General features: G+C 46.2%; 1 protein-coding gene across 2 annotated transcripts; it reads left to right on the top strand.

Moving 5' to 3' along the window:
• Window positions 1–1,450: 1,450 nt before the first annotated feature.
• Window positions 1,451–21,453, top strand: NSFL1C (NSFL1 cofactor). 2 transcript variants are annotated; one of them, XM_082643901.1, is made up of 10 exons: window positions 1,451–1,591; window positions 3,896–3,993; window positions 9,641–9,715; window positions 11,626–11,658; window positions 12,231–12,396; window positions 13,004–13,096; window positions 14,325–14,434; window positions 14,839–14,976; window positions 19,739–19,903; window positions 21,052–21,453. In XM_082643901.1, exons 1-10 carry the CDS (start codon window positions 1,487–1,489, stop codon window positions 21,212–21,214), a joined length of 1,146 nt encoding a protein of 381 aa, XP_082500027.1. In that variant the 5' UTR covers window positions 1,451–1,486; the 3' UTR covers window positions 21,215–21,453. The 2 variants fall into 2 exon arrangements, with proteins under 2 accessions (XP_082500027.1, XP_082500028.1); XM_082643902.1 differs by lacking the exon at window positions 11,626–11,658.
• Window positions 21,454–22,699: the final 1,246 nt, after the last annotated feature.

The following is a 22,699-nucleotide window of genomic DNA, read 5'->3' as shown; positions in this document are numbered from 1 at the left end:
AAAATGAAAATTTTTATTTATTGAAATTAGGTCATATCCCACAGTCAGCTCAATACTCCTTGGGGGTCCAGGAACCTGCCCAGCATCCTTGTCCTCAGATTTTGATCCCTGCATTTCTCACCCAGATATGCAAACACACAAGGTTTCATTTATTCACTCCTTTATTAATTCAGCAAAGAGTCAGTAAGTGACTGTTTAATGTCAGTGACTGCAGGTCACGGGAGATAAAATGACAGCTAACGTTTGCTGGGGCCTCACTAAGTATCAAACATTGCTCTCAGCAGTTCACATTGAATCCTCACACCTCCCTCTGAAGTAGGAACTCCACTTCAGTGAAGTGAGGAACTCCACTTTACACATCAGGAAATGGAAGCTTAGAGAGATAATCTGCCCAAGATCACACAGGCAGTAACAGCTGGGCTTCAACCCCAGGCTGAGTCCAGGGCATGTGCTCTTAAGCCATATTGTGCTGGAAACAGCCAGAGACCCTGCTCTTCAAAGGGATCATGGCCCTTGGGGAGGGCAGACATCTAACATGGCACCAGAGGGCATACACTGGGGACCGTCTGACAGAGCCTGGGTATGTAGAAAGGCCTCCTTGAGGAGGGGACACCTAAACTGAGACCAGAAGGATGAGCAGGGGAAGAGGAAGAGAAGAGCGTTTCAGGCAGGGTGGTGAGAGGCAAGAGGGCAAAGAAGCTGAGGACCTCTAAGACGGGATTGTGTCTGAGAGACTTGAAGAAAGTGAGGGAGCACCTTGCCCACCAGAGAGTGAAAGGTGTTCCAGGCAAAGGGAGCACAAAGGCTCTGATGCAAATACGCATCTGGCACCTTCAAGGAACAGCAAGAAAGGAAGTGTGCCTGGAGCAGAGGAAATACTGAGAAGCCTAGGAGATGAGATGGAGAGCTGGCACATCTCACAGGGGTCTTGCAGGCCCTGAGACATTTTTTAAGCAGATTGAGATGGGGAGCAACGGAAGGGTTGGGAGGCAAGAGTGACTTGTTCAAGGCTCTCTAATGTGAACAACAAGAAGGCAGGGACTTTGTTTTGCTCGCTGCTGATCCCCAGCCGTGGAAGAGCAACGGGTCCTTGATTCCACTCAGTAAATATTTGAACAAGTGAATGAACGAATGAATAAATTAATGAAATGAAGAAACGACTTCATTTGTGAAACTGAATAATTGTGAAACTGACTCCTTTCGGGATCTTTCATCCCACAGGTAGACAGCGGAAGACCCGCCCCTCCCCTCATCCTCCCCGCGCTCCCACCCCCGCTGTTAGGTTGAGGGTCCACGCTACGGCCGCCAGAGGGCGCGGAGCGGCGGAGTTCTCGCACGGAAGGCTTTGCGTGAGGCACCGCATGGGGCGGGGCCTGCGGGCGGGCGCCGCTCCGCTGGACAGGGCTGACCGGTGGGCGGAACGCGCCGGCGGGGCTGAGGCTGTGCGGCCGCGCCCGGAGCGGTTTGGGCGGCGCACGGGGCTAAGATGGCGGCGGAGCGACAGGACTCGCTGAGGGAGTTCGTGGCGGTGACGGGCACCGAGGAGGACCGGGCCCGCTTCTTCCTGGAGTCGGCCGGCTGGGACCTGCAGGTAGCGCCGCGAGGCGGGCCGCGTCGGGCGGGCTGGGGACTGCGGGGCGCGGGCGCCTGGCGCGACAAGCTCGCGGTGGCCGAAGCGCACAGTCATCCCGCCGGGCCGCGGCCCGACCCAGGCCTCAGGGTCCTGGGGCCGCTTGCCACGCGTCGCCAGCTTGGCCTGGGTTTGGGGAAACGCGGGGTAGCTACGGCCCCTACCTGTTCTACCCGGCCTCAGTTTTCTCTTCTGCCTGGCTCTCGGGTCAGCGAGATTTGGGGCACTGCCGCAGCCCGCGTGAAGAGGGGGAGCCTGGGGGCGTGGCTGCCGCGCCGAGTCTCGGCTGCAGGCCCGGCCCGACTGACCAACTCCCTGGTGGAGCAGCCCCGGCCTCAGGACAGGGGAGAAGCCCAGCCCAGGACTTGGCCCACGCCCCCTCCTACCTAATTGCTGGGAGAAACTGGGTAGTGGAGGCTATTCATCTTTAATAAGTAACTCTTCTGTAAAATGGGAGTTTTCGTGGAGCTTATCGTCTAGTTCACCAGCATGTATTAAGTATACGTTAAATATTTATTAGTTAAGAAGACAGTAAGATAGGCTACACGAGGCAGGGATTTTTGTAAACTGTTAAATCCCCTGTGCCTGGAAAAACGCCTGACACGTAATAGGCACTCAGTAATTAATTGTAGGAAGAATTGCATACATGTTGTTGGCCAGCCTACGTCTTAGGTAGGTGATGATGATGAATATTTATTGAGTGCCTGCCATGAGCCAAGTGCTGTTCTAACTGCTTTAGGTGTCTTAAGTCGTTTAACCTGTGCATTTTGAAGCTGAGGTTTAGGGAGGTTAAGTAACTTGCGCAAGGCCTCACTAGCTACCAAGTGGAAGAGATGGCATTTGAACTCAGTTCTGTCTGATACCAGAGCCCAAGCTCTTAACCACCATGTGCCCTGGCACTTTACGTATGATGGTTCAGTTCATCCTAGCCACACTATGAGGTAAAGAAGACTTCCTCAGTTGTATAGATGAATTGGAAGCTCAGAGGTCAAGTGATAGACCCAAGGTCACACACCCAGGGATTAGGATTTGAACTGTGTCTGCTGACTTCACCATTTATATGCTTCCCGAAAGTGTAAGAGTTACATAAAGCATCACACCTGTACAGACACACAGTGTAAGGCTCCTGTGCTGGGCAGAAATACAAAATGCAGCTTCTGCCTGAAACAGGTGGCAGGTCATCAGTCCCAGTCTCCTCATGCTGTTAGTGGGGAAACGGGCTCATGCATGTGACATGACTTGCCCAGGACTTGAATGTAGACACCCCTCAATGCCAGTTCAGTGCATGTCCCACGGCAGCATACTGCCTCCTGGCAGGCCTGCTAAAGCGTGTTCTGTAAAGGCACGCTGCTTCCAACAGGCTGGTTATGTCCCACAGCAGCTCACTGCCTCCTAAAAGGTGGTGACCTTGAGGACAAGAGCCGTGTCTTTTCACCTCTGTAGACCTCATTGCTCTCTTACTTCTTTGTGCAAAGTAAGTGATAAGTAAATACCTGTGCACTGAGTCCATGCGAGAAACATCCAGTTACAAATGGCCAAAAGAGGCCCTTATTCCTTCCGTATGTATAGAGCTAAGACATGACTGCATAAATGTTAATGGATCCTCTCATCCGTTTTGCAGGGTTGGTGGGATGGGTGTCCCCATTGCACAGATTAGGAAACAGCCTCAGAGAGAAAGTGAAAGTAGCAATCTGGACTGACCTCACAGTTCCCAGCTCCTGGCTATCACCTGAATGCTGAGAGTAAGGGCCCGAGCAGACTGCGTGGGATCGAGCCTGGCTCCACTCCTTACCAACTGTGTAACCTCAGACAGCTGTCTTAACTCCTCGGTGCTTCTCTATCAGCTATAAAATGAGATGGTAATAGCACTAACTACCTAGGGTTCTTTAAGGATTAAATGAGTTAACACAGGTAGAGTTGTACTCAGAACAACATGGCTCATAAATAAGTGCTCAATAAATGTACACTGTTTTTACTAGATCACATTTCCTAATGAAAATGAGAATGAGGAGTGTCTCCATCCCAACTTTCATTCTTGCCTTCTTTTCCCCTTAGTAGGTGGAATTTTTTTCAGGTAATATGAAAACAAGTAGTTGGGCCATTACCTTTTGGTCTTATTTTCTATGGCCCCCCCAAATGCAGACTGCCTTGTAAGCGTGGGCCATATTTTTGTGTCTTTGCTCCTTTGTGTTCAAAGGAGATGAAAGGAGATGTGTTAGATGAAGGCCTATTTAAGGATCCCAAGTTACTACCTCTCTGTTTCAGCTCGCCCTAGCAAGCTTTTATGAGGATGGAGGGGACGAAGACATTGTGACCATTTCGCAGGCAACCCCCAGTTCAATATCCAGAGGCACAGCCCCCAGGTAAGGGCCAACTTCAGTTATTGCTACATTGGTGTGCTTCCAGCAGTGGGACGGAGGATTCAGGCCTGGGGATGTGGACCAGTGGGTTTGAGGGAGGAAGGTAGACTGACTGGTGGGTAGTAGTTTCTTGCAAGACTTATTCCTTTCCTGTAGAGATGTGGGATTCTTAACTGAGTGTGGCATATGATCCAATCCTGGAGGAAACCACAGAACCAACTTTTAAGATGTTTGCGGGGGGGGGGGGTCTCTTATTTATGAAATATGAGGAGTGGCCTCTCCATTTCTGGAAGTTTTTAAGTAGAAACCGAAGTACTTCCTTTCAGGGATGCTGTAGATGTAAAAGATTAGGCCAGGTGACTTTACAAAGGCTCTCAATAGTTTAGGATGCCCGTTACCCTATTAAGAAGACTGAGAGAAAATAAACCTGTTTAACCCACCCTTTCCCAAATTGATTAGGGAGACCTTGTCTTATTTTGTGCAGCAGTGTTAACCTTTGCTATCCCATTTGCATCCCCTGTCCTGGCCACTCTGGCTCCAAGGTTCTCACAGCCAATCACTGCTGTGATCTACAGAGTGGGATAATGCAGGTCTTCTGGGAGATAGGCAAGGCCTCTTCCTTTAAAGGTGTCTGAACTACAGCTCCCCTCTCCGCTGTAGCCTGATTTGTTTCTACTCTCTGGTGTATGTTCTCAATGTACTTGAGTTTGAATTCAACCCCAGAATACAGATATAGAGTGTCTTTGCTGGTGAAGTGATAAATTGTGTTCCTCTCTAAGGGCATCTGAGATTTAAATTACATTTCCTCCCTTTCTAGAAGGAACACTAACCCCAGTTCTCATTGCTTCCTTAACTTCTTCCCCTACCTACATTTCCAGAGGAAAGAGGTAATAGGCAGGAAGGACATCTTTTAGTTATTCATAGATGTCCACCTGTGAGGTGTCAGTGATGGCACATCAAGATGTTACTGCCTGGGACCTGGTTGATAAGGTAAGGGCTTTTCTTGTAGCTGCTGATAGAGACAGCGGATTTCCTGGGGTGTGTCTTTCACAAGCACCCCAGATTACTGTTGGGGTGTTGGCACAAAAATACAGAGGAGGAGAAATTGAAACTTAGCCTCTGATGTCAGTCACATATTCACACCTGTCTTCTCTGGTAGACGCAAAGTCCTGTCAAGACAGTGGTTTATGGGACTTCCCTGGCCGTCCAGTGGTTAAGGCTTCACCGTCCAATTCAGGGGATGCAGATGCAATCCCTGGTTGGGGAGCTAAAATCCCACGTGCCTCACAGCCAAAAAACCAAAACATAAAACAGAAGCAATATTGTAACAAATTCAATAGAGACTTAAAAAATGGTCCACATTAAAAAAAATCTTAAAAAAAAAAAAAAAAAGACAATGGTTTATTAGAACCTGGGCTAAGAGCCTGATTGCTCATGTTCAAATCCCAGCACTGCCACTTTAGAGATTTGTGACCTTGGGCAGGTTACTTAACATCTCCAGTCCCTCAGTTTTCATCATCTGTCAAATGGGAATGATGATAGTGCCTACCACATGGGAGATTAAATGAGTTAATACTTACACAGCACTTAGAACACAGAACGTGTTAACTGCTATGATTGTCATTATTACCATTATTAGCATCCATTCTCATCTTCTCCATTCTTTTCTTATTTGTTCCCTGTCTTATTCCACAGCAAGACTTAAAAGTAAAAAAATCAAGGGAATAGAGTTTAACGTTAAGACTGCGGGGAGTAAAAGACCGAGCACACATGCAGGCCTAAAGGTCTTACTTCTTTGCTTTGGTTAAGCCTCAGACTTGGTACTGGGCTTAGGTGAAGCCAAGGAAAAGGGAGAGGGAAGGCACTGTTTGTTAGGTCGTGGTCCTTGTCCAGGTGGTAAATGCTGACTGCATTCCCTGGAAAAGGCCAGCTTGTGCTATAGCACCTCAGAGGAGTCCTTTGTGGGGCCTGCCTTTCCGCTGTTTGACCTGACTGTTGCAGGACACAGCCTGCTGCTGAGCTCTCCCCGACCCCACTGTCATCTTCTCACATACCCTTTCCTGTCATCACTGCTTCTGTGGCACAGCACTCAATTAGTGAGTTCCTCCTCTGACTCTAGAACAGGGGTTCTTCACGTGGAGGCCCTGAACCCCCTAGGAGGAATCTGTGGAATGGATGTCAGGAGGTCCATAAATTACCTGAAATTTTAGGTAAAAACTTAAATATATGTAGTACCTTCTCTGGCAAGAAAATTCATAACTTTTATCAGATTCTCAAAGGACTGTGGGACATAAAAAGGTTAACCATAGCTATAGGAGAAAGTCTAAACTCCTCAATTATAACAGCTGTCATTTATTGAGCACTTAACCAGCCGCCAGGCACTGGGTTAAGCTTTTATTGATATATATACATCTTTTTAATCCTTACTACAACCCTGTGAGGTGGGTACTATTATTATTCCCATTTTACAGATGAAGACACTGAAGCTGGGCATCTTCCCAAGATCACACAGCTAGCAAAACAAGGATTTAAATGCAGATCTGTTTCTGCTTCCAGCATTCAGCTCTCGGCCAGAATGATGTACTGCCTCTCCCTGTGGACTTTCACTGTCCTCCAGAATTTGCTGTGAACCTGCTATCCTCATCTTATCCCCCATTTTCCTCCTTTCTTAAATCTTTATTTCAACCAAACTGATTTGTTTGGTGTCTCATTTCTGCCTTGTTTTTGTTTATTCTGCTTTTGTTTGAGCCTCTCATCTGACTGGACATGCCCACTCTCTTGCTTCCTTTCCACCTGTGCAAATCCTCTGTGTCCTTCAGGTTTAGCTCTCTCCCCACCTTCTCTGCTGAGCATGTTATCCCCCAACCCATAGGCAGCACGAACTCCAGTCACAAGCCACATCCACGTACTACTGTATGATATCTTTCCTGTGTTGTCTTGAATCCTTCTCCTGATAATTACCTTAATATTTTTCTCCCTAAGTAAGTTGTAAGTTCCTGGAGGTGGGAGGGCTAGTATTCCAGGAGCACCGACCATCTGTCTGGCTCTGCCAGATATTCTCACATACGTTCTCTTCTTATACCTCTGTAACCATGGAAGTAGGTCAGGTGCTCACCATTTCACAGGTCAGGATACTGAGTCTTAGGAAGGGTTGAGTAACACATTTGCTGTTTTAGTGGATTCAAACCCAAATTTGTCTAAATCCAAAGCTGCTGCTTCTGCCATGTGCTAGCTACCTCTCTGTGCAGTACCTCCCACCCCTGTACCAAGCACAGGGTCAAGCAAGAGGTAGGCTGTTATTTCTTCCTTTTTTTCTTCTTTAATTCAACCAAACTGTACTTTCTTAGAATTCTAGGGACCACTGTTGTCTGATTCTCTAAAACTATACTGTCCAGTATGGTAGCTGCTAGCCTCATGTGGCTGTTTAAACTAATTAAAATAAAACATTCAGTTATTCATTTGCACTTACCAAATTTTAAATGCTCAATAGCCACATGTGACTAGTGGCTTCATTATTGGACAGTGCAGGTACAGCATTCTGTCACTGCAGAAAATGTGATCTGACAAAGCACTTTTGTGCCACTTCAGGGTGCCTGGGAGATAGAGTTCTGATGCTGAAAAATTGAAATTTCTGAGACATTTTGCCAATTTGTGGAAGATACAAGACAGAGTATTGTGAAATTGGTAATGCCCCCAGGACATCCATACTGTTAAGGTAACTCTCAGAGCATTACTCCAGAGCAGTTGTTCTCAGACTTGAGCATGCATCAGAATTACTTGGAGGACTCCTTAAAACCAGATTGGTAGACACTCTTTTCAGCGTTTCTGATTGAGGAGGTCTAGGGTAGGGGCTGAGGATTTGCATCTTTCACAATTTTGAGGGTAATACTGATGCTCCTGGTCCAAGGAGAACCTGGTCCATCAGAACACTTTGAGAACTGCTGCTCAAGAGTAGTACTTGAAATGTGCTACACCGTGCATCAGCACCCGACTGTTCACAGCACGCCCACGAGGTTGGTGCTGATTGTCTCTATTTTCACATGAGAAAATGAAGGCTTAGAGAATTTCATTAGCATGCCCAAGATCCCAGGGTTGGAGGCTAAGTCGGGATTGGAACCAAGTAAATGGACACCAGAGTCTGTGTTGGATACTGTCAGAGTCTAGGTGTAAGAACTTTTGGGGAAAGAGTCAGACCTATAGCCAGAGCAAGTGGTTTGCTCAAGCAGGTATACACATGTGTATTTGAAGGTGTTTAACGATGGAGAGATAGAGGATTTTTTTTTGCATAGATGCTAAGCTAAGCATCGTGGAAAACTCCCCTGGGAAGAGTAATGAGTGGAATTAGCCTTTTAGGGCACTAGTATGGATCTTATCGCTTGCATCCTTTTAAAACATGTTGTGTAGAGCATGAAGGAATGCCCAGGAGGTTGCTCTCAGCTCACTCAGGCAGGAATGTATTTGCTACATCGGTTGATCTTTGTCCTCTTTTTTCTAGTTGGTGGAGCCTCAGAGCCTATTCTGTCCTCTGATTGTCTCCCTGAAATAAATCTTTCATCAAGGCCGAACTAGAGTAAACAACTCCTTCTCTAGCCTCACTAAATCTCCATTACCCTCTCCCCCCATATTAAAGAGAAACAACTTTTTTTCCCCTAAGTAATACGGAAAATGGTGTGTCTCATGATTCTTGAAAAACTAAGATTGTTCCTTAAGGACAAATCTAAACTAGGAAAAAAGTGGCAGTGTAAGACAGTGTCAGAGGAGGGAGTTAACCCTTGTCATAGCATGTTTAGTGTGCCCTCTCCACCGCACCCCACACAGCCCTGCTTTTTTCCTCAACACTAATAAACACTTGACTAACCTACAGCAGAAGCAGACAGAGGCCTTTTCACCCATATATTCATTTCATTTTTACTTCTTGATGATTTATCCTTCCTCTAATGTGTTACTTTCACTAGTCTCTGTGTATGTGCCTGTGCTGCTTTCCTGTAATGCCCTGTTGGTCCCCTTTCCTCACCAGCCCCACCATCCTTTATCCAATTGACTGATGGTCCCCTAGTTTGTCAGCACTCGGACCAAATGTTGCATTTTTCTGGGACGCTTTTCTTGATCTTCCCCAACCCCCACCTAGAACAAGAGACTGCTCTCACATCCAGTGTGCTTCCCTCTGTCACAGCCCCTGTTGCACAGTATATAGTGGATGGTTTCCCGGCCACAGAGCCACTAGCCTGTCAGCAACTAAAGGGTAAGAACTGTGCCTGATCAATTTATAGACCCAGCATCCAGTTCAGTGCCTGGGACACAGGCATTCCCCCAATATTTAAAAATTATACGATGAAAATCGCTATCCAGCAGTACGTTTTTAAAGTAGTACAGACCCTATCCGGTTCCCTCCTCCCCCTCTAGGAGAGCTTAAATTGGATTTCATTTTACTTCTTGATACACTTTCTAATTTATTCTTAGTCCTGTGTGACCTTGAATAAATATCATTGTTTTGCATATAAACTTGAGAGGTTAACCCTCTTCCCATAGATCCTCTTCCTGCCCCACCAAAAAACCTAACCTCAGTGTCCTCAGCTGTTAGCAGCTGATGATGCGGATCACCTTTCTTTAACTCCCCTTGAGATCATTTTGCTCCTTTCTGTGTCTCCAGCGATAATAGGGTGACATCCTTCAGAGACCTCATTCATGACCAAGACGAGGACGAGGAGGATGAGGAGGGTCAGAGGTGAGTCTTTATTGGGGGCACAGTCCACAGGAAAGTCCATGGTAATGTATAAATCACCTAGAACAGCCTAGAAGGATAAACATGCTCTGTTATCATTAGCCATTACTACTGTGGGCTAGTCATACGCATACTAGAAACAGTTTTCCACTCCCTGTGCTTAGAAGTGATCCCTGTCCTCTTACCATTTTATTTTCTTTTGGGGTATTCTGGATTTGTTTTTGTTCTGTTTCATTTTTAATTATTAAGATAATATGTATTTTTGAAGAATATTAGGGGAAGGGAAATAAATCTATAAGGAAAAAAGCCATTCGTAATACCCCAACCCAGAGGTAACCACGTATCAATAATATTTTTGGTGTATTTCCTTCCAGCTTTTCCTTAATTGAAAAAGTAATATATTACATAATAAAGAGAAAAAAAGGGCTTACAAATGTATATTCCTCCAGTATACAGATACAGACACAGTACTGTTTTTTGTTGGTTTGTTTTTAACCTTTAGGAATGTTATAATAAAATTAGTGTCCATTGTGGAAAATGTAGAATAGCATAATGAAAAAAAATATAACACTCATCCACCCTTTGGTAACTACGGTTAATATTTTGGCATATTTCCACTAAGTGCTGGTTCTCTGTGTAAATATAGTTTGTTTATATTGTATTTTACATGGTGAAAGTCAGATGTTTGTATCTTGCTTTTGTAGGATTAATGCTACATCTTGAATACTTCTCCAGGTCATTAAGATTCTTCATAAGTGTTTTCAGTGACTATAATGGTCCATCATATGGAATGCTCGACATTTAAATCATTTCCAGTTTTTTGCCACCTTAAATATCAATGCTGTGGACATCTCTGTGTATTAATCTTTGACTACATTTCAGATTATTTTGGATAGTTTATAGAAATGAAAGTACCGGGTTAAGGGCATGAATATTTTTAAGACATTTGATCACAGGTTCCTAGTTTGTAAGCCAGGGCTTTGAGATCCCTTAATAAGGATTTTACAGTCCACTGAACAGAACTTTGTCTACCTGGAATGAACAAGGATGAACTGGCCGCGGCCTCACTTCATGGGTTTTGGTTCTCCATGGAATCTGTCTTGGTCTGTCAAACATTCCTAAGGAACATTGTATAATAACCATTATGGAAATGCAGTTCTCTCATCGTGGTCACTCTTTGGGAAGTGGGCTGAGAAGTTATGTGTGTTCTGTTCTCGCGTCTTCATCCACATAGTGACCTTTACACTACCTCAGAGCCTCCTTCTATTTAGATACGCTCAAAGTTCAGGAATAAATGTTAATTTCAGTGTTTTAATACTCCTTGAATGAAAGGCAGTGTCATCAAGTAAGTGAATGCCCAACTCCTAAATGACCTCCTCCTACTTCTCCTGTCCTGTCACATCCTCCAGGCGGTGACCTTCTTTTACTTCACATCCCGGTTACATCTCTGGTCCCTCAGCATTTCAGACCTAATGACACTGGTGCTGTTGTCCACGCCAAGGCCTAGGGTTTTGCCTTGCATTCTCTGGGGAATGTCAGGAAATGGAAGGCTGAGGCTCAGTTTTATAGGTTCTCAGTTCTCCTCACTGAGATGTGCTATTGACTTAGCTGTGAATAGGAGTGATAAGGAGGCAGCTAGCCAAGGCTACAAGACTGAAGGTTTTCAGATGCAGGTAAAAAAAAAAAGTGCTAACTTCATCTCAAGCCATGCTTGGCCTATTGCAAAGCAGGTATGGGTATCTTGGGGCTTGCATTTGAGCTTCCCTGACCTCCTCCAGTACCCACTCTTCCGCATCCGCCCGGTGTATGTCACAAGAATTGCAAGGTTAGGTGAGGCTTGGGAGCTCTCGGTGCTGTATCACACCTTACATGTGTGCGTTACTCTGTGCTTGTTCTTTTGCATACTTCCGCTGATTTGAACCTGATGGCCCTGACTTAAGGAACAGGTAGGTAGGGCATGTGGTCCTTCCCTTCCATTTCAAAGAAGGAAAGTGAGGTTAGCTCAGTGCATTGGCTTGCCCAGGTCACTCAGTGGCAGAGCCAACAGTGGAACCTAGCTGCTTGTACTAACCACGCCACTGCCACCATTAATTCAGGGCTGCTAGTGGTAGCTGCTTCTAACTGACCATAGTGATCATCTGCTGGAAAGGTGCTGGCCGCCGGATGGTGAATTCCCAGAGCTAACGTGCTGTCGCGCATGCCTGGAATACCCTTCCCTTGTCCTTTTCCTGATAAATTCATCCTCAAGATTTAGCCCAGAAGACACCCTTCTAGGAACCCTTGACTGTACTCCCCAGCTATGTGTTCCCAGAGCACCCCTTACTGACTTGTACTGTGACTCACACTGCAATATGGCTGCCTGCCTCTTAAATCTGTCCCCACCTAGAGAGTAAGTTCCTTAAAGATGGGCATTTGTACCCTTTGCCTCATTGTGCCCAGCTCCTAGCCCAGAGCCTGGCACATGCTGTATTCATGTTTTCTAAGTATATTTGGTGTTAGATGTGTGTTTTCTGCACAGGTTTTATGCCGGGGGCTCAGAGAGAAGTGGACAGCAGATTGTTGGCCCTCCCAGGAAGAAAAGTCCCAACGAGTTGGTGGACGATCTCTTTAAAGGTGCCAAGGAACATGGAGCCGTAGCTGTGGAGCGAGTGACCAAGAGCCCTGGAGAGACCAGTAAACCAAGAGTGAGCATAAGGGGTCGGGGTCGTTGTCTGTGTCCACAGGACTGAGGTTCCAGAGCGGAGGAAAGGAGGCCTTCCTCACCCCAGTAGTGACTGAATTTGTTTTTGTTTTGTTTTTCATTTGCTCACTTCCTCTCATATGCAGAAGAGCAGTGCAGTTTCTCTTACCTTTTAACATGAAATCAAGATTTGGGGCAAAGTTTTCAAACCTATGGCCTGTGGTCTGGATCAGGTTCTGCAAACATGTTTTGTTTGGCCTAACCGACCTGACTTACTCAGTGTCTTGCTTTATTTTTGTTTTAATTGAATTGGTGGCCACCTGTTTTACATACAGTCAGGATTTCTGTTTTCTTTGTGAAAATCAAAAAGTCTTTAGTGTTATCCTACTTAGATTCTGAAATGGTCATGATTAACTAGGGCTTAGTAGCAGCCTTTCCCTTTAACCAAGCAGTACCCCCCCACCATTCCAGTTTTTACACCAGTCTCTGAGTTTCCTACTCAGAGAAAGTATACCTAGTAGTTAACAAGCTTGAGATAACATCATTGTATATGAATAACCTGATTAACTGTTAACCCACTCCTCTGGTGTTAATGAACTTGTCTTTTATAGCCATTTGCAGGAGGTGGCTACCGCCTTGGAGCAGCACCAGAGGAAGAGTCTGCCTACGTGGCAGGAGAAAGGAGGCGGCATTCCGGCCAAGATGTGAGTGTGCACCTACCTTCTCTAGGGAAGCTCGTGGACTGTTTTATCATTTTGGGGGAGAAATTAGTCCCATGTTACACACGAATCAGCAGCCTCTGAAAGGGAAGAGGCAGCACGTTTGCTGGCATCCATGAATGGAAAGGCTTACCTAAGAATCAAAGACAGCTCTCGTCTGGCTGGGTGTGGGGGGAGGGGCGTGGCTCATGAGTGGGGACAGGCAGAGCGGATGGACAAATAAAGGAGTTTTCTGAGCATTCCATGGATCTCAGGCAGAAGGATAGTGATTCCAGGGTTCTCTGGTGGTGTGAACGTGCCTAAAGAACTTGATCTTTAGACGCCCCCCACCCCAAGAAGGCCTGAAACGTACTTTTTGAACTTTTTCCATATTATATTCCAGTTCTTTTTTCCCTGAGCATAGGGATCCCCCCTCTCCAATAAGTGTAATCATACTGTAGAGTCAGTTTTGAGGTTTATGTCATAAACTTTTAAAAAAAATTTTATTGAAGTATAGTTGATTTACAATGTTGTATTAATTTCTTTTGTACAGCAAAGTGACTCAGCTATACATATATATATACATATATATATACTTTTTCAGTGCCATAAACATTTTCATATGACCTTGTGACCATTAGTCTCCATAATGTATTTGTTTTTAATTATTTTGGGTTTTTTTCCAAAGTTAAGTAGTCAAGCAAGCAAGAAATAAAAATCCTATCCACCTGAGGTAGTAGCTGCTAATATGCTGGTCTTTAGTCCTCTAGACCCTTTTCTGTGTATATATATAGGGAGTCGTTAACAGAAATTGTAGATATCATTTTTAATGGCTGCAAAATAGTCCACGTAAGATTTGCCATGCTACTTTAGTTGAGCACAAGCTTTGTGCCAAGCACACTGGCAACCCTATAGATAAGGAAGCCACAGCTTCAGTTGAGTCATCTGTGCAGTGCCACTTAGCTAGTGAGTGGCAAAATCAAGATGCAGACCCAGGTCTGCTTAAATCAAAGCCCATTCTCTTAACTTGTGCCATATCACCTTCTTATTTTAGGTTAATAGTTATTTCATTGGTTGTTGGTTGATCTCCTTGTGCATGAGTATATGTTTGTCTGTCTGTGTGTTTTAATAATGACACAGTAAAATAGTAAAAACTTGTTAATTTGCAAGTTCATGCTGGTGTGCTTGCCAGGTTCCTGACAATGTATGGACTGCTTACCTCCTGTTGTCACAGGTTCATATAGTGTTGAAGCTCTGGAAGAGTGGATTCAGCCTGGACAATGGTGAACTCAGAAGCTACCAAGACCCATCCAATGCCCAGTTTCTGGAGTCTATCCGCAGAGGGTGAGCAGAAAAGCCCTCCTTCGGATTCCATATCAGTGAGTGAGACGGCAGATGGGAAAGAAGAAGCTGATTCAAATATTTATTATTCAAGAAGTTTACCTTTTTAAGCAGATTTAGCACAGTTGAGATACAGATTCACAGATCTGCTCCCAAAACCCTGTGTATCCACATTTCCCCTTCGGGCCTAGGACAGAGCCAAGTCACCAAATAAGATACTGGTCTCCACTCTTGACTCTGAGCAGGCATGAGAGAAGGGGGAGGCAGACAGGTAGCCACTGGAGCAGTTGACTCCCTGTGAAGCCCAACTTCACAGGTGGAACTGAGAAGTTTCTCCTCCCTTTGTACCATCACTGTCATTCCCATCCTGCTCTTTGTGGGCCCCAGCACTGCCTTTTCTCCCACAGAGAGGTGCCAGCAGAGCTGCGGAGGTTAGCTCACGGTGGGCAGGTGAACTTGGACATGGAGGACCATCGGGACGAGGACTTCGTGAAGCCCAAGGGAGCCTTCAAAGCCTTCACTGGCGAGGGTCAGAAACTGGGCAGGTAGGAGTGGGACTGTGTGGGTCACTCCTGTTGGGCCCAGCAGGCCCTGTGTAAGGCTCACTGTGTATAGCTCTTTACTGTTGATTACAGAGTACTTCAGATTTTATTTTTATGGGAGGAAGAGTATGGGGAACATAGGCTTTGGCATTAACAAACCTGAGTTTAAATCTATTCTTCACTTTCTAGCCATATGACCTTGGGCTATACAGGCTCAGTTTGCTCAGCTATAAAGTGGGACTAATAAGAATCCTTACCTCCTCGATTACTGCTGGGAGGAGCACATAGAGCACTGCCCCACAGTGAGCTGTCAGTGTGATCAGTAAAGGCAACACACTGCTGCTTTGACTCGGTCATCCAGGGTGTCCAGGGCAGGGGTAACCTTCTGCAGGGCTTTAAGGCTGAACCAGACACATGTATTCAGGTCACTTGAAATGGGGATTCAGAGGAAAAAGGAATCCTGGACTCTTGCCGGCCAGCCTGCAGCAGCATCGTTTAGGATCCAGGGAAGCTCAGAGACATTGTTGCCCCTTTGCAGCCTGCTGCTCCACTGTTATGGCAGCTCTTATCTCTACTTCTTTGGTCCTGCCTGAGAGTTTGTCATTTCCAGTGAAATTTTTGCCACGTGTCCTCTGCCACTGTCTCCATCTTGCATTCAAACCCCTAATAGGATCTGACTGGTTGATAGTCCCTATTACCTCTGATAGGCAGGGTTCTCACACCAGATCCTTGACCATCCCACAGACATGCAGCCTTCTCTCAGGGACCCACTCAGCTTTGGCCATGCATGGGGTCGCTTCGTCAGTATCCTTCAGAGGGATATTTGCACACGAGAGGCACTCAGCATGGTGACCCTCCCCTCCAGTACCATCCTTGTTTTACAAAGGGAAAGCTGAGGCTCTTGGGACTTTAAGGGATACCCTTAGGTGCTCCCTGTGGTAGAGCCGGGACTGGAATCAGGCCTTCTGATTGGCATTTCTCCCCACACTCCTACACAGCAAGACACCGTTTCTGACCTAGCTCTGGCAGCTCTTGAACTAGGCACTGCCCCTGCTTACCTCACCACCATCTGCAGGAATCAGAGTGTGTTCTGCCAACAGCTGTGCTCTTTGAGCTTCTGGCTGGCCCTCTCCTAGAATCCCTTGCCTCCCTGCTGGCCGTTCATGCCTCATCAGGAGCAAGGGTCATAGCTCAGGACATTAGAGACCAATAGATTGTGGTTTACCAGGACCAAAATAGTTAAGTCCACCCTGCTCATCATTTCATCTACCACATTGGGGCCTGTGGGTTAGTCCGGGACAGCTGTTCTCTGATCCATCTGTGACTTACCTGTCAGCTGTGGTAAGCTCTGTAGAGCACCAGGTACTTTTTTTCCTTATATTATTAAAATAAAATGTGTTTATCGTTAAAAAAAAAAAAGAAAAGAAAAGAAAATACAGATAAAGAATAAAAACTGTCCCTAAACCTAACACCCAGATATGTCCAGTTAGTATCCGGGAAGTATCCTTCCAGTCTGTATATGTGTATGGGTGTGTGTGTGTGTGTGTGTCTCCAGTCTGTATATGTGTATGGGTGTGTGTGTGTGTAAGTAAAAACAAATGTTCTATCACCTGTTATTTTGCCTAATCAGTGTAGTAAGGCTGTCATTCCAGATCAGTAAGTGTATTTCTACAATTTTTTTTTTTTTTTGCGGTACGCGGGCCTCTCACTGTTGTGGTCCCTCCCGTTGCGGAGCACAGGCTCCGGACGCGCAGGCTCAGCGGCCATGGCTCATGGGCCCAGCCGTTCCATGGCATGTGGGATCTTCCCGGACCGGGGCACGAACCCGTGTCCCCTGCATCGGCAGGCGGACTCTCAACCACTGCGCCACCAGGGAAGCCCTACAATATTATTTTTAATGCTAACGTAATTTTCTGTCTTATGTATGTGCCATAATTTAACCAGTCCCTGATGTTAAACATTTAGGTGGCTGCCAGTATTATGAACAACATTACAATGAATATCTCTTAATTAAATCTTTATATACCCCTTAATGTTGTACTAGAAGTAAAATTGCTAGCTCAAACGATCTTCATATTTTTAAGATGTTGTCAAATTGCCCTCCAAAAAGGTTGTATCCGTCTTTCACCCACCAGTAGTTTTAAGGAAGGGTCCAGAGCACCGTGCAGTTTGGGTTTGTCTGGTTTCGTGATACTAACAGAAAATGCTTCTATTATTGGAAAGTCTAACTCCATTATGTGTGAAGACTCCACATTCACATCTCAAAAAATGAAGATGTTTTTAAGGAGTCTGTTTTAGCAGGATGGGTATACTTAGTGCAGGTGATGAATCAACAAGTCGAGACAGAGCTTGACAATCAGATGTGATGCTTGTCAGCTAAATAGATGTTCATTGCCAGTTCCACTTTGATTTTATTTCAGTTCTAGCTTTTAATGAAAAATGAGCTAAAAAAATGTTTTATACAGCTAAGGGAGATGGAACGTTAGCTTTTCAGTCTAAACTAGATGGACAGCTCTTTTATTTCTTCCAATAAATTTTACTATGCTTTCCATTGTCTTCTTGTTAACTAAAATGATGAGGAAGCCAAAAGTTTAAGAAATTTTTCTCAGGTTTGCCTCAAAAGTCAGTCAATGCTTGTTTTTTCTCCATTTACCTAGAAAAATAAAGTGAATGAATAGATTTTTCTCAGTTCAGAAATTTGAAAAAGTTCATTCAGTTGCATGAAACTTTTTTTATTTTAGGCTTTTGCATTTGTTTGTTTGGATGGGAACTAATCTGAAGATTTGGGAAGCCTGCATCTACTTGATTTTGAGACCAAACACCAAGAGTGCACTTGGGATGGGGGCGAAGGGTGACACTGGTGCCAGGATGAGCTTTGTCCCCTCACCATGCTTTCTGTAGTGGTCATCTTTGTAAAGCAGGTGGCAGGGTCTCAGGAGGTAGCATTGTGGCAACAAAGCACCTTAGTGCCCAATTTATTCCCACTACAAAGGAAATGAGCAGTCAGGTGATTCAGCTTCTCTCTCATTCAGGCCTTTCTGGCAGGCAGTAGCATCAGTGAGTACCCATCATGTACTTGGAATTGTTATAAACAGTTGAGGGACAGGCTGCCTAGAGTCTAATTAGAGAGTTGACCTAATGCCCTTAAAACTAATGAGCAGAACAGAGTAGATCTTAGGCATTTACAGGTTCAATATTTAACTTTCCACTATTTCTAAGCATCTCTTCAGGCCCGTGATGGTGTAATTTATCCGTGTCTCAGCCCACATTTGAGTCTCACGTGCTGTGAGACTGATCCATAGAAGCTCCTCTCATAGCCAATAAGTGTGGCCAGGTTTCTCTTCTGAGCTCCACTTTGTAATTTTCTAAGCCACTATTTTTCATGTTTACAGAAAAGAGTAAGTTCAGTTTTCAGTTCTTCCTTGCTAATTATGTGCCCTGCGGCAATATTTCACTGTGTTCGATGAAACAATCTGCAGGAGGTTAACAAGCGAAACATGAAAGAAAGGACATGGTGGTCAAATAAGTTTGCCTTAACCCCACGACCTCTCAAGACCTTCTTTAATATGTTAGTGGCCTGTGATGCTGTTGGTATAATACGTGGCATTTCCAAAACCTTCCTGGAGATAACTCAAGGGACTAGGGTCCCAGGGAACACACTTAGGAAAGCACTTTCAGTTGGATTTGCTGAGAATACCCTTTTTAGGTTGTAAGGATCAGAGGGAACGGTGAGGTGTATGAATTAATCTAACTAGAGGCTTTGGGCGGAAGCAAGGGAGTTCTCATCCAATGGCCTCTATTCTCTGCATAGGTCTAGGCCAAGACATCTGCTAAGAGAAAGGCTGAGAATGAGATGCATAGATGGTTTACAGAAGAGAGATGAAGCCCCCAACGGTTATGGAGAATTGGGAATTCGTGTGCATTTTGTGTTTGTCAGCCACCCTGAGTGTAGCACCCCTTTAATCCTCACAAGCGTCCTTGTTAAAGAACCTTGTTACTACCCTTGTTGAAACTCAGGGAGCTTAGATAACTAGCCCAATATTACCATAGCTAGTGGGTGAATTCATACCCTGTTCCATCTCATTCCAAGATCTGAGTTCTCAACACTGCAGTAGGAACTGTGTCCTGTTCATATTGTATAATTAATCCCTGCGGTGCCAGGCACTTAGTTGGCTTTCCAGAAATCTCAACCACCTCCTGATAGTTGACACATGAGTATGAGATACTCACATGAGTGAAGTTGCACTGGGGCAGGCAGGCCTGAAAACTCCCATCAGAGGAAAAGAATCTGGACTTGTCCCTTACATTCCAGCAGTCACCTGCCAAGCTGTGTCGTGCCTGCCTCAGCTGCAGACTTGGAGTGCCCCCTCCCCATTCTGCCCTCAGCCTTTCGCTGAGGCTAAAACTCATCCTGGTCTGTTGGGTCCTCCAGCATCAGGTCCCAGTTTCTCCTGACCCAGGCTGTCATGCATACTGCTTTCCTCCCTTCAAGCCCTTGTTCAGTTGTGGACACCAAGGAAGAAGGGGGTTGGTAACATGCCCAACTCCAGGAGTGAGGGAGCTAGCAGTAATTTGGGGGTTGAGGTGAATTCCGCTGGACCTCTCAGTTCCATCAGGACAGGGATTCTGTCTTGGACACTCCTTATATCAGTAGCAACTAACAGCACCAGACGTAGCAGATGCTCAGTAAAAATCTGAGACAGGATTCCCCTCTTGTGTGGGGCCTTGTTTCTGTTTGTGTCCTGACGCGATCCTCTCTCCTCAGCACTGCCCCCCCGGTGTTGAATACCAGCTCTCCAGCCCAACAGGCAGAAAATGAGGCCAAAGCCAGCTCTTCCATCTCAGTCGATGAGTCGCAGCCTACCACAAACATCCAAATACGGCTTGCTGATGGCGGGAGGCTGGTGCAGAAATTTAACCACAGCCACAGGTACCTTGCATTATGTGGCCTGGCTTATTCTAAGAGAGTCCCAGAAACTCCCACAGACAGGTGAGAAGCAGGGAGCAGTTCTTTCCTCCTAAATACCAGCAGGCACTCCGTGCTTTCCCCAGAGGAGGCAGTGGGATAGGAAGGTATGCAAGTCTGAAGCTTTTGGTTTGGTCCCCACTCTTCCATTAAGTGTGGCCAGTGACTTGCTCCCTCCCCTGTGTGGGTCTCATTCCTCATTTCTAAAATTAGGGGATCGGATTCCTCAGAGGGGTTTTCTTAGCCACCAAACAATTTGTTCAAAGGAAGTTTCATGCTAAAGCCCAAGTGTAGAACAGATAAAATTTGAACTGCTGTGGTTGATGGAGGGGAGAGGGGATGCAGTGCACTCTCCCACCCACCTGGCTTCCTCTACCTCCCTGCCCGCCAGCAGCCTCTGAAAACCACTAGGCTACTAAGGTCTCTTCTAGATCTGGACTTTGAGAATTCTAGAATACCTGTTCCATATCAGATCATCTGGGATCAAAGCAACTGTGCCTCCCCAATTTAAAGATGGGGAAACTGAGGCACAAAGTGATGAAGGGATTAGCAGGGGAGGACTGTTGCCAGTAAAGATATTTGGCAACTCCTTTTTCTAGAATAGCAGTGTCTAAATTTCATCAATCATAGGCCATGTAAACCAGAACCCACATGTGGGGCCCAGGCAATGGCTTGCCAATCCTTGAGTGTTGACAGGCTTCACATGAGGTTAGTTGTGAAACAAGTTTGATTAGGATTACAGAAAAGGTATCAGGCAGAGAAGCCTCTAGGAAGAGGGACCCAAATGTGGGCAGGGAGCACAGCATGATGAAGAGCTGAAATGGGGAGGTAGGAGAACAGGGGGAAGGGGGGTGGTGTAAAATTAGGCAGGCCTCAGGACCACAGTCAGGAGATTGCTGTTTATACCAAGGAAAGTGGGAGCAATTCTGAAGGGTTTTAGACCAAGGAGTGATATGAGCTCGTGTGGTTCCAAATAAGAGCTTTGGACACTGTGGAGAAGGATTGGGCAGGGGAGGGGACCTGGGGATGTGATACAGCCTCCCGAAGCGGGGGGTGGGGGCGGCAGAGAAGAACACTGCTCACCCACCTCCCCACTCCCCCCACTCCACCAGGATCAGCGACATCCGACTCTTCATCGTGGACGCCCGGCCGGCCATGGCTGCCACCAGCTTTGTCCTCATGACCACCTTCCCAAACAAAGAGCTGGCTGACGAGAGCCAGACCCTGAAGGAAGCCAACCTGCTCAATGCCGTCATCGTGCAGCGGTTAACATAACTGCCTGGCCCAGCCAGCAGCCTCATCTCCTTCCCGTGTCCCCCACGGCCAGCTGCCCCGTGGAGACCACCCCTCCACCCCCTCCCGCACACCCAGCAGTCCAGTGCCACGTCTCCTCCGTAGCTCTGCGTTCTTAGATCTCAGTTGGACATTTGTTTTCTCCTTAGTTGCATTTCCTGGGTTTTTGTGACGATCAATGGACTTTAAAGAAAAAAATAAAAACAACCAAAAAAATGGAAGGAATATCACCAGCATGTTATACAGAACCTCTCCTACTAAGGCAGGCTTTGATTATCTTAAAATCATATTTATGTCTAAGGTGTGTGGGGAGGAGTTTTCCATCCCCTCTGCATAAAAATTGCACGTGGCACACAATACCCACCCACTAGTGTGTCCCCCCGCTGCCCCCAGGATGACTAGTGGAGGATTTCCCCTGGGTAGGGAAGGGAGTGGGGGGACTTACAGAAAAAGGCTTTTGCAGCCACTCACCTCCACAAGAACAGATCTGTTGCCTGGATAAAACTGAGCAGCAACAAGAGTCCCCTGAAGCATGAGGTCAGATCCAGAGGCACACAACCCCTGTGCTCCTTTCACTCAAACCCTGGGAGGTTTACGCTTTCCAGGCCTTGGCCAGCTGAGATTCTAACTACACCTCCTGCTTCAGCGCTTTCCTCCCTCATCATCCAGGCTGCTCTGTCACTGCTTTATTTACTCCACATGCACAAATCTGTACCTACGAGGTAGATAGGGTATCTTTCTACTGGGAAACGGCTTGTGCCAACCCAGATGAATTCAGAGTCAGGGTATCTTGGTCTGAAAGAGAAACAAAATACCACTGAGCACTGATGACGCATGGCAAATCACATGCTGAAGAAGGGCTGGGTTCCCTGTGCTACGAGCTTCTTGTACTGTGTTAGCGTTTGCAGGAGGCTTCTGCTGACTGAAGTTAGGGTGAGTAACAAAGATGGCTTTGGTGTGCAGGCTTCACTCCGCTGTTCTCTGCCCGCTGAGTTCTGACTTGCAGCAGCGTGGGCAGTAGTCCCAGCCAGGGCAAGACCCTCCCCCTATAAGTGTGCAAGTTTGAGAGAGGTGGACCACTGGGGTCTTGGATGGAAGCCTTTCCACCCCGTATTAAATGAGCCACAGACTTAGAATCAACGCTGACTCAATTTTCTGGGTTTGAATCATAACGTGCCTCAGTACTCGTTCCAAGCAGTCATCACCAATCACTTTCTCTTTTCTGTTTCACCCCCTGCAATGTGTCAAGAGCCAACACTACTTCTACCCAGAGTGGGGGAGGCCTTGGGGATCCAACCTGAGAAAGGGACTTGGCTTGGTGCTTCTGATCCCAAAGTGACGGGGCTGCTGGGGCTGCAGCATCTGCCACAGTAGGAGGTAAATATGAAACTAAATGCTGGTCTGGAGAAACTAGATTATTGTCACCTTGACCATTAAAATCCAGAACGAGGACAGTGGCGTTTTGTA

This window comes from Mesoplodon mirus (assembly GCF_964341445.2).
Source record: "Mesoplodon mirus genome assembly, chromosome: 15".
Classification (NCBI taxonomy): Eukaryota; Metazoa; Chordata; class Mammalia; order Artiodactyla; family Ziphiidae; genus Mesoplodon; species Mesoplodon mirus.
This window is presented reverse-complemented; position numbering and strand designations above follow the sequence as displayed.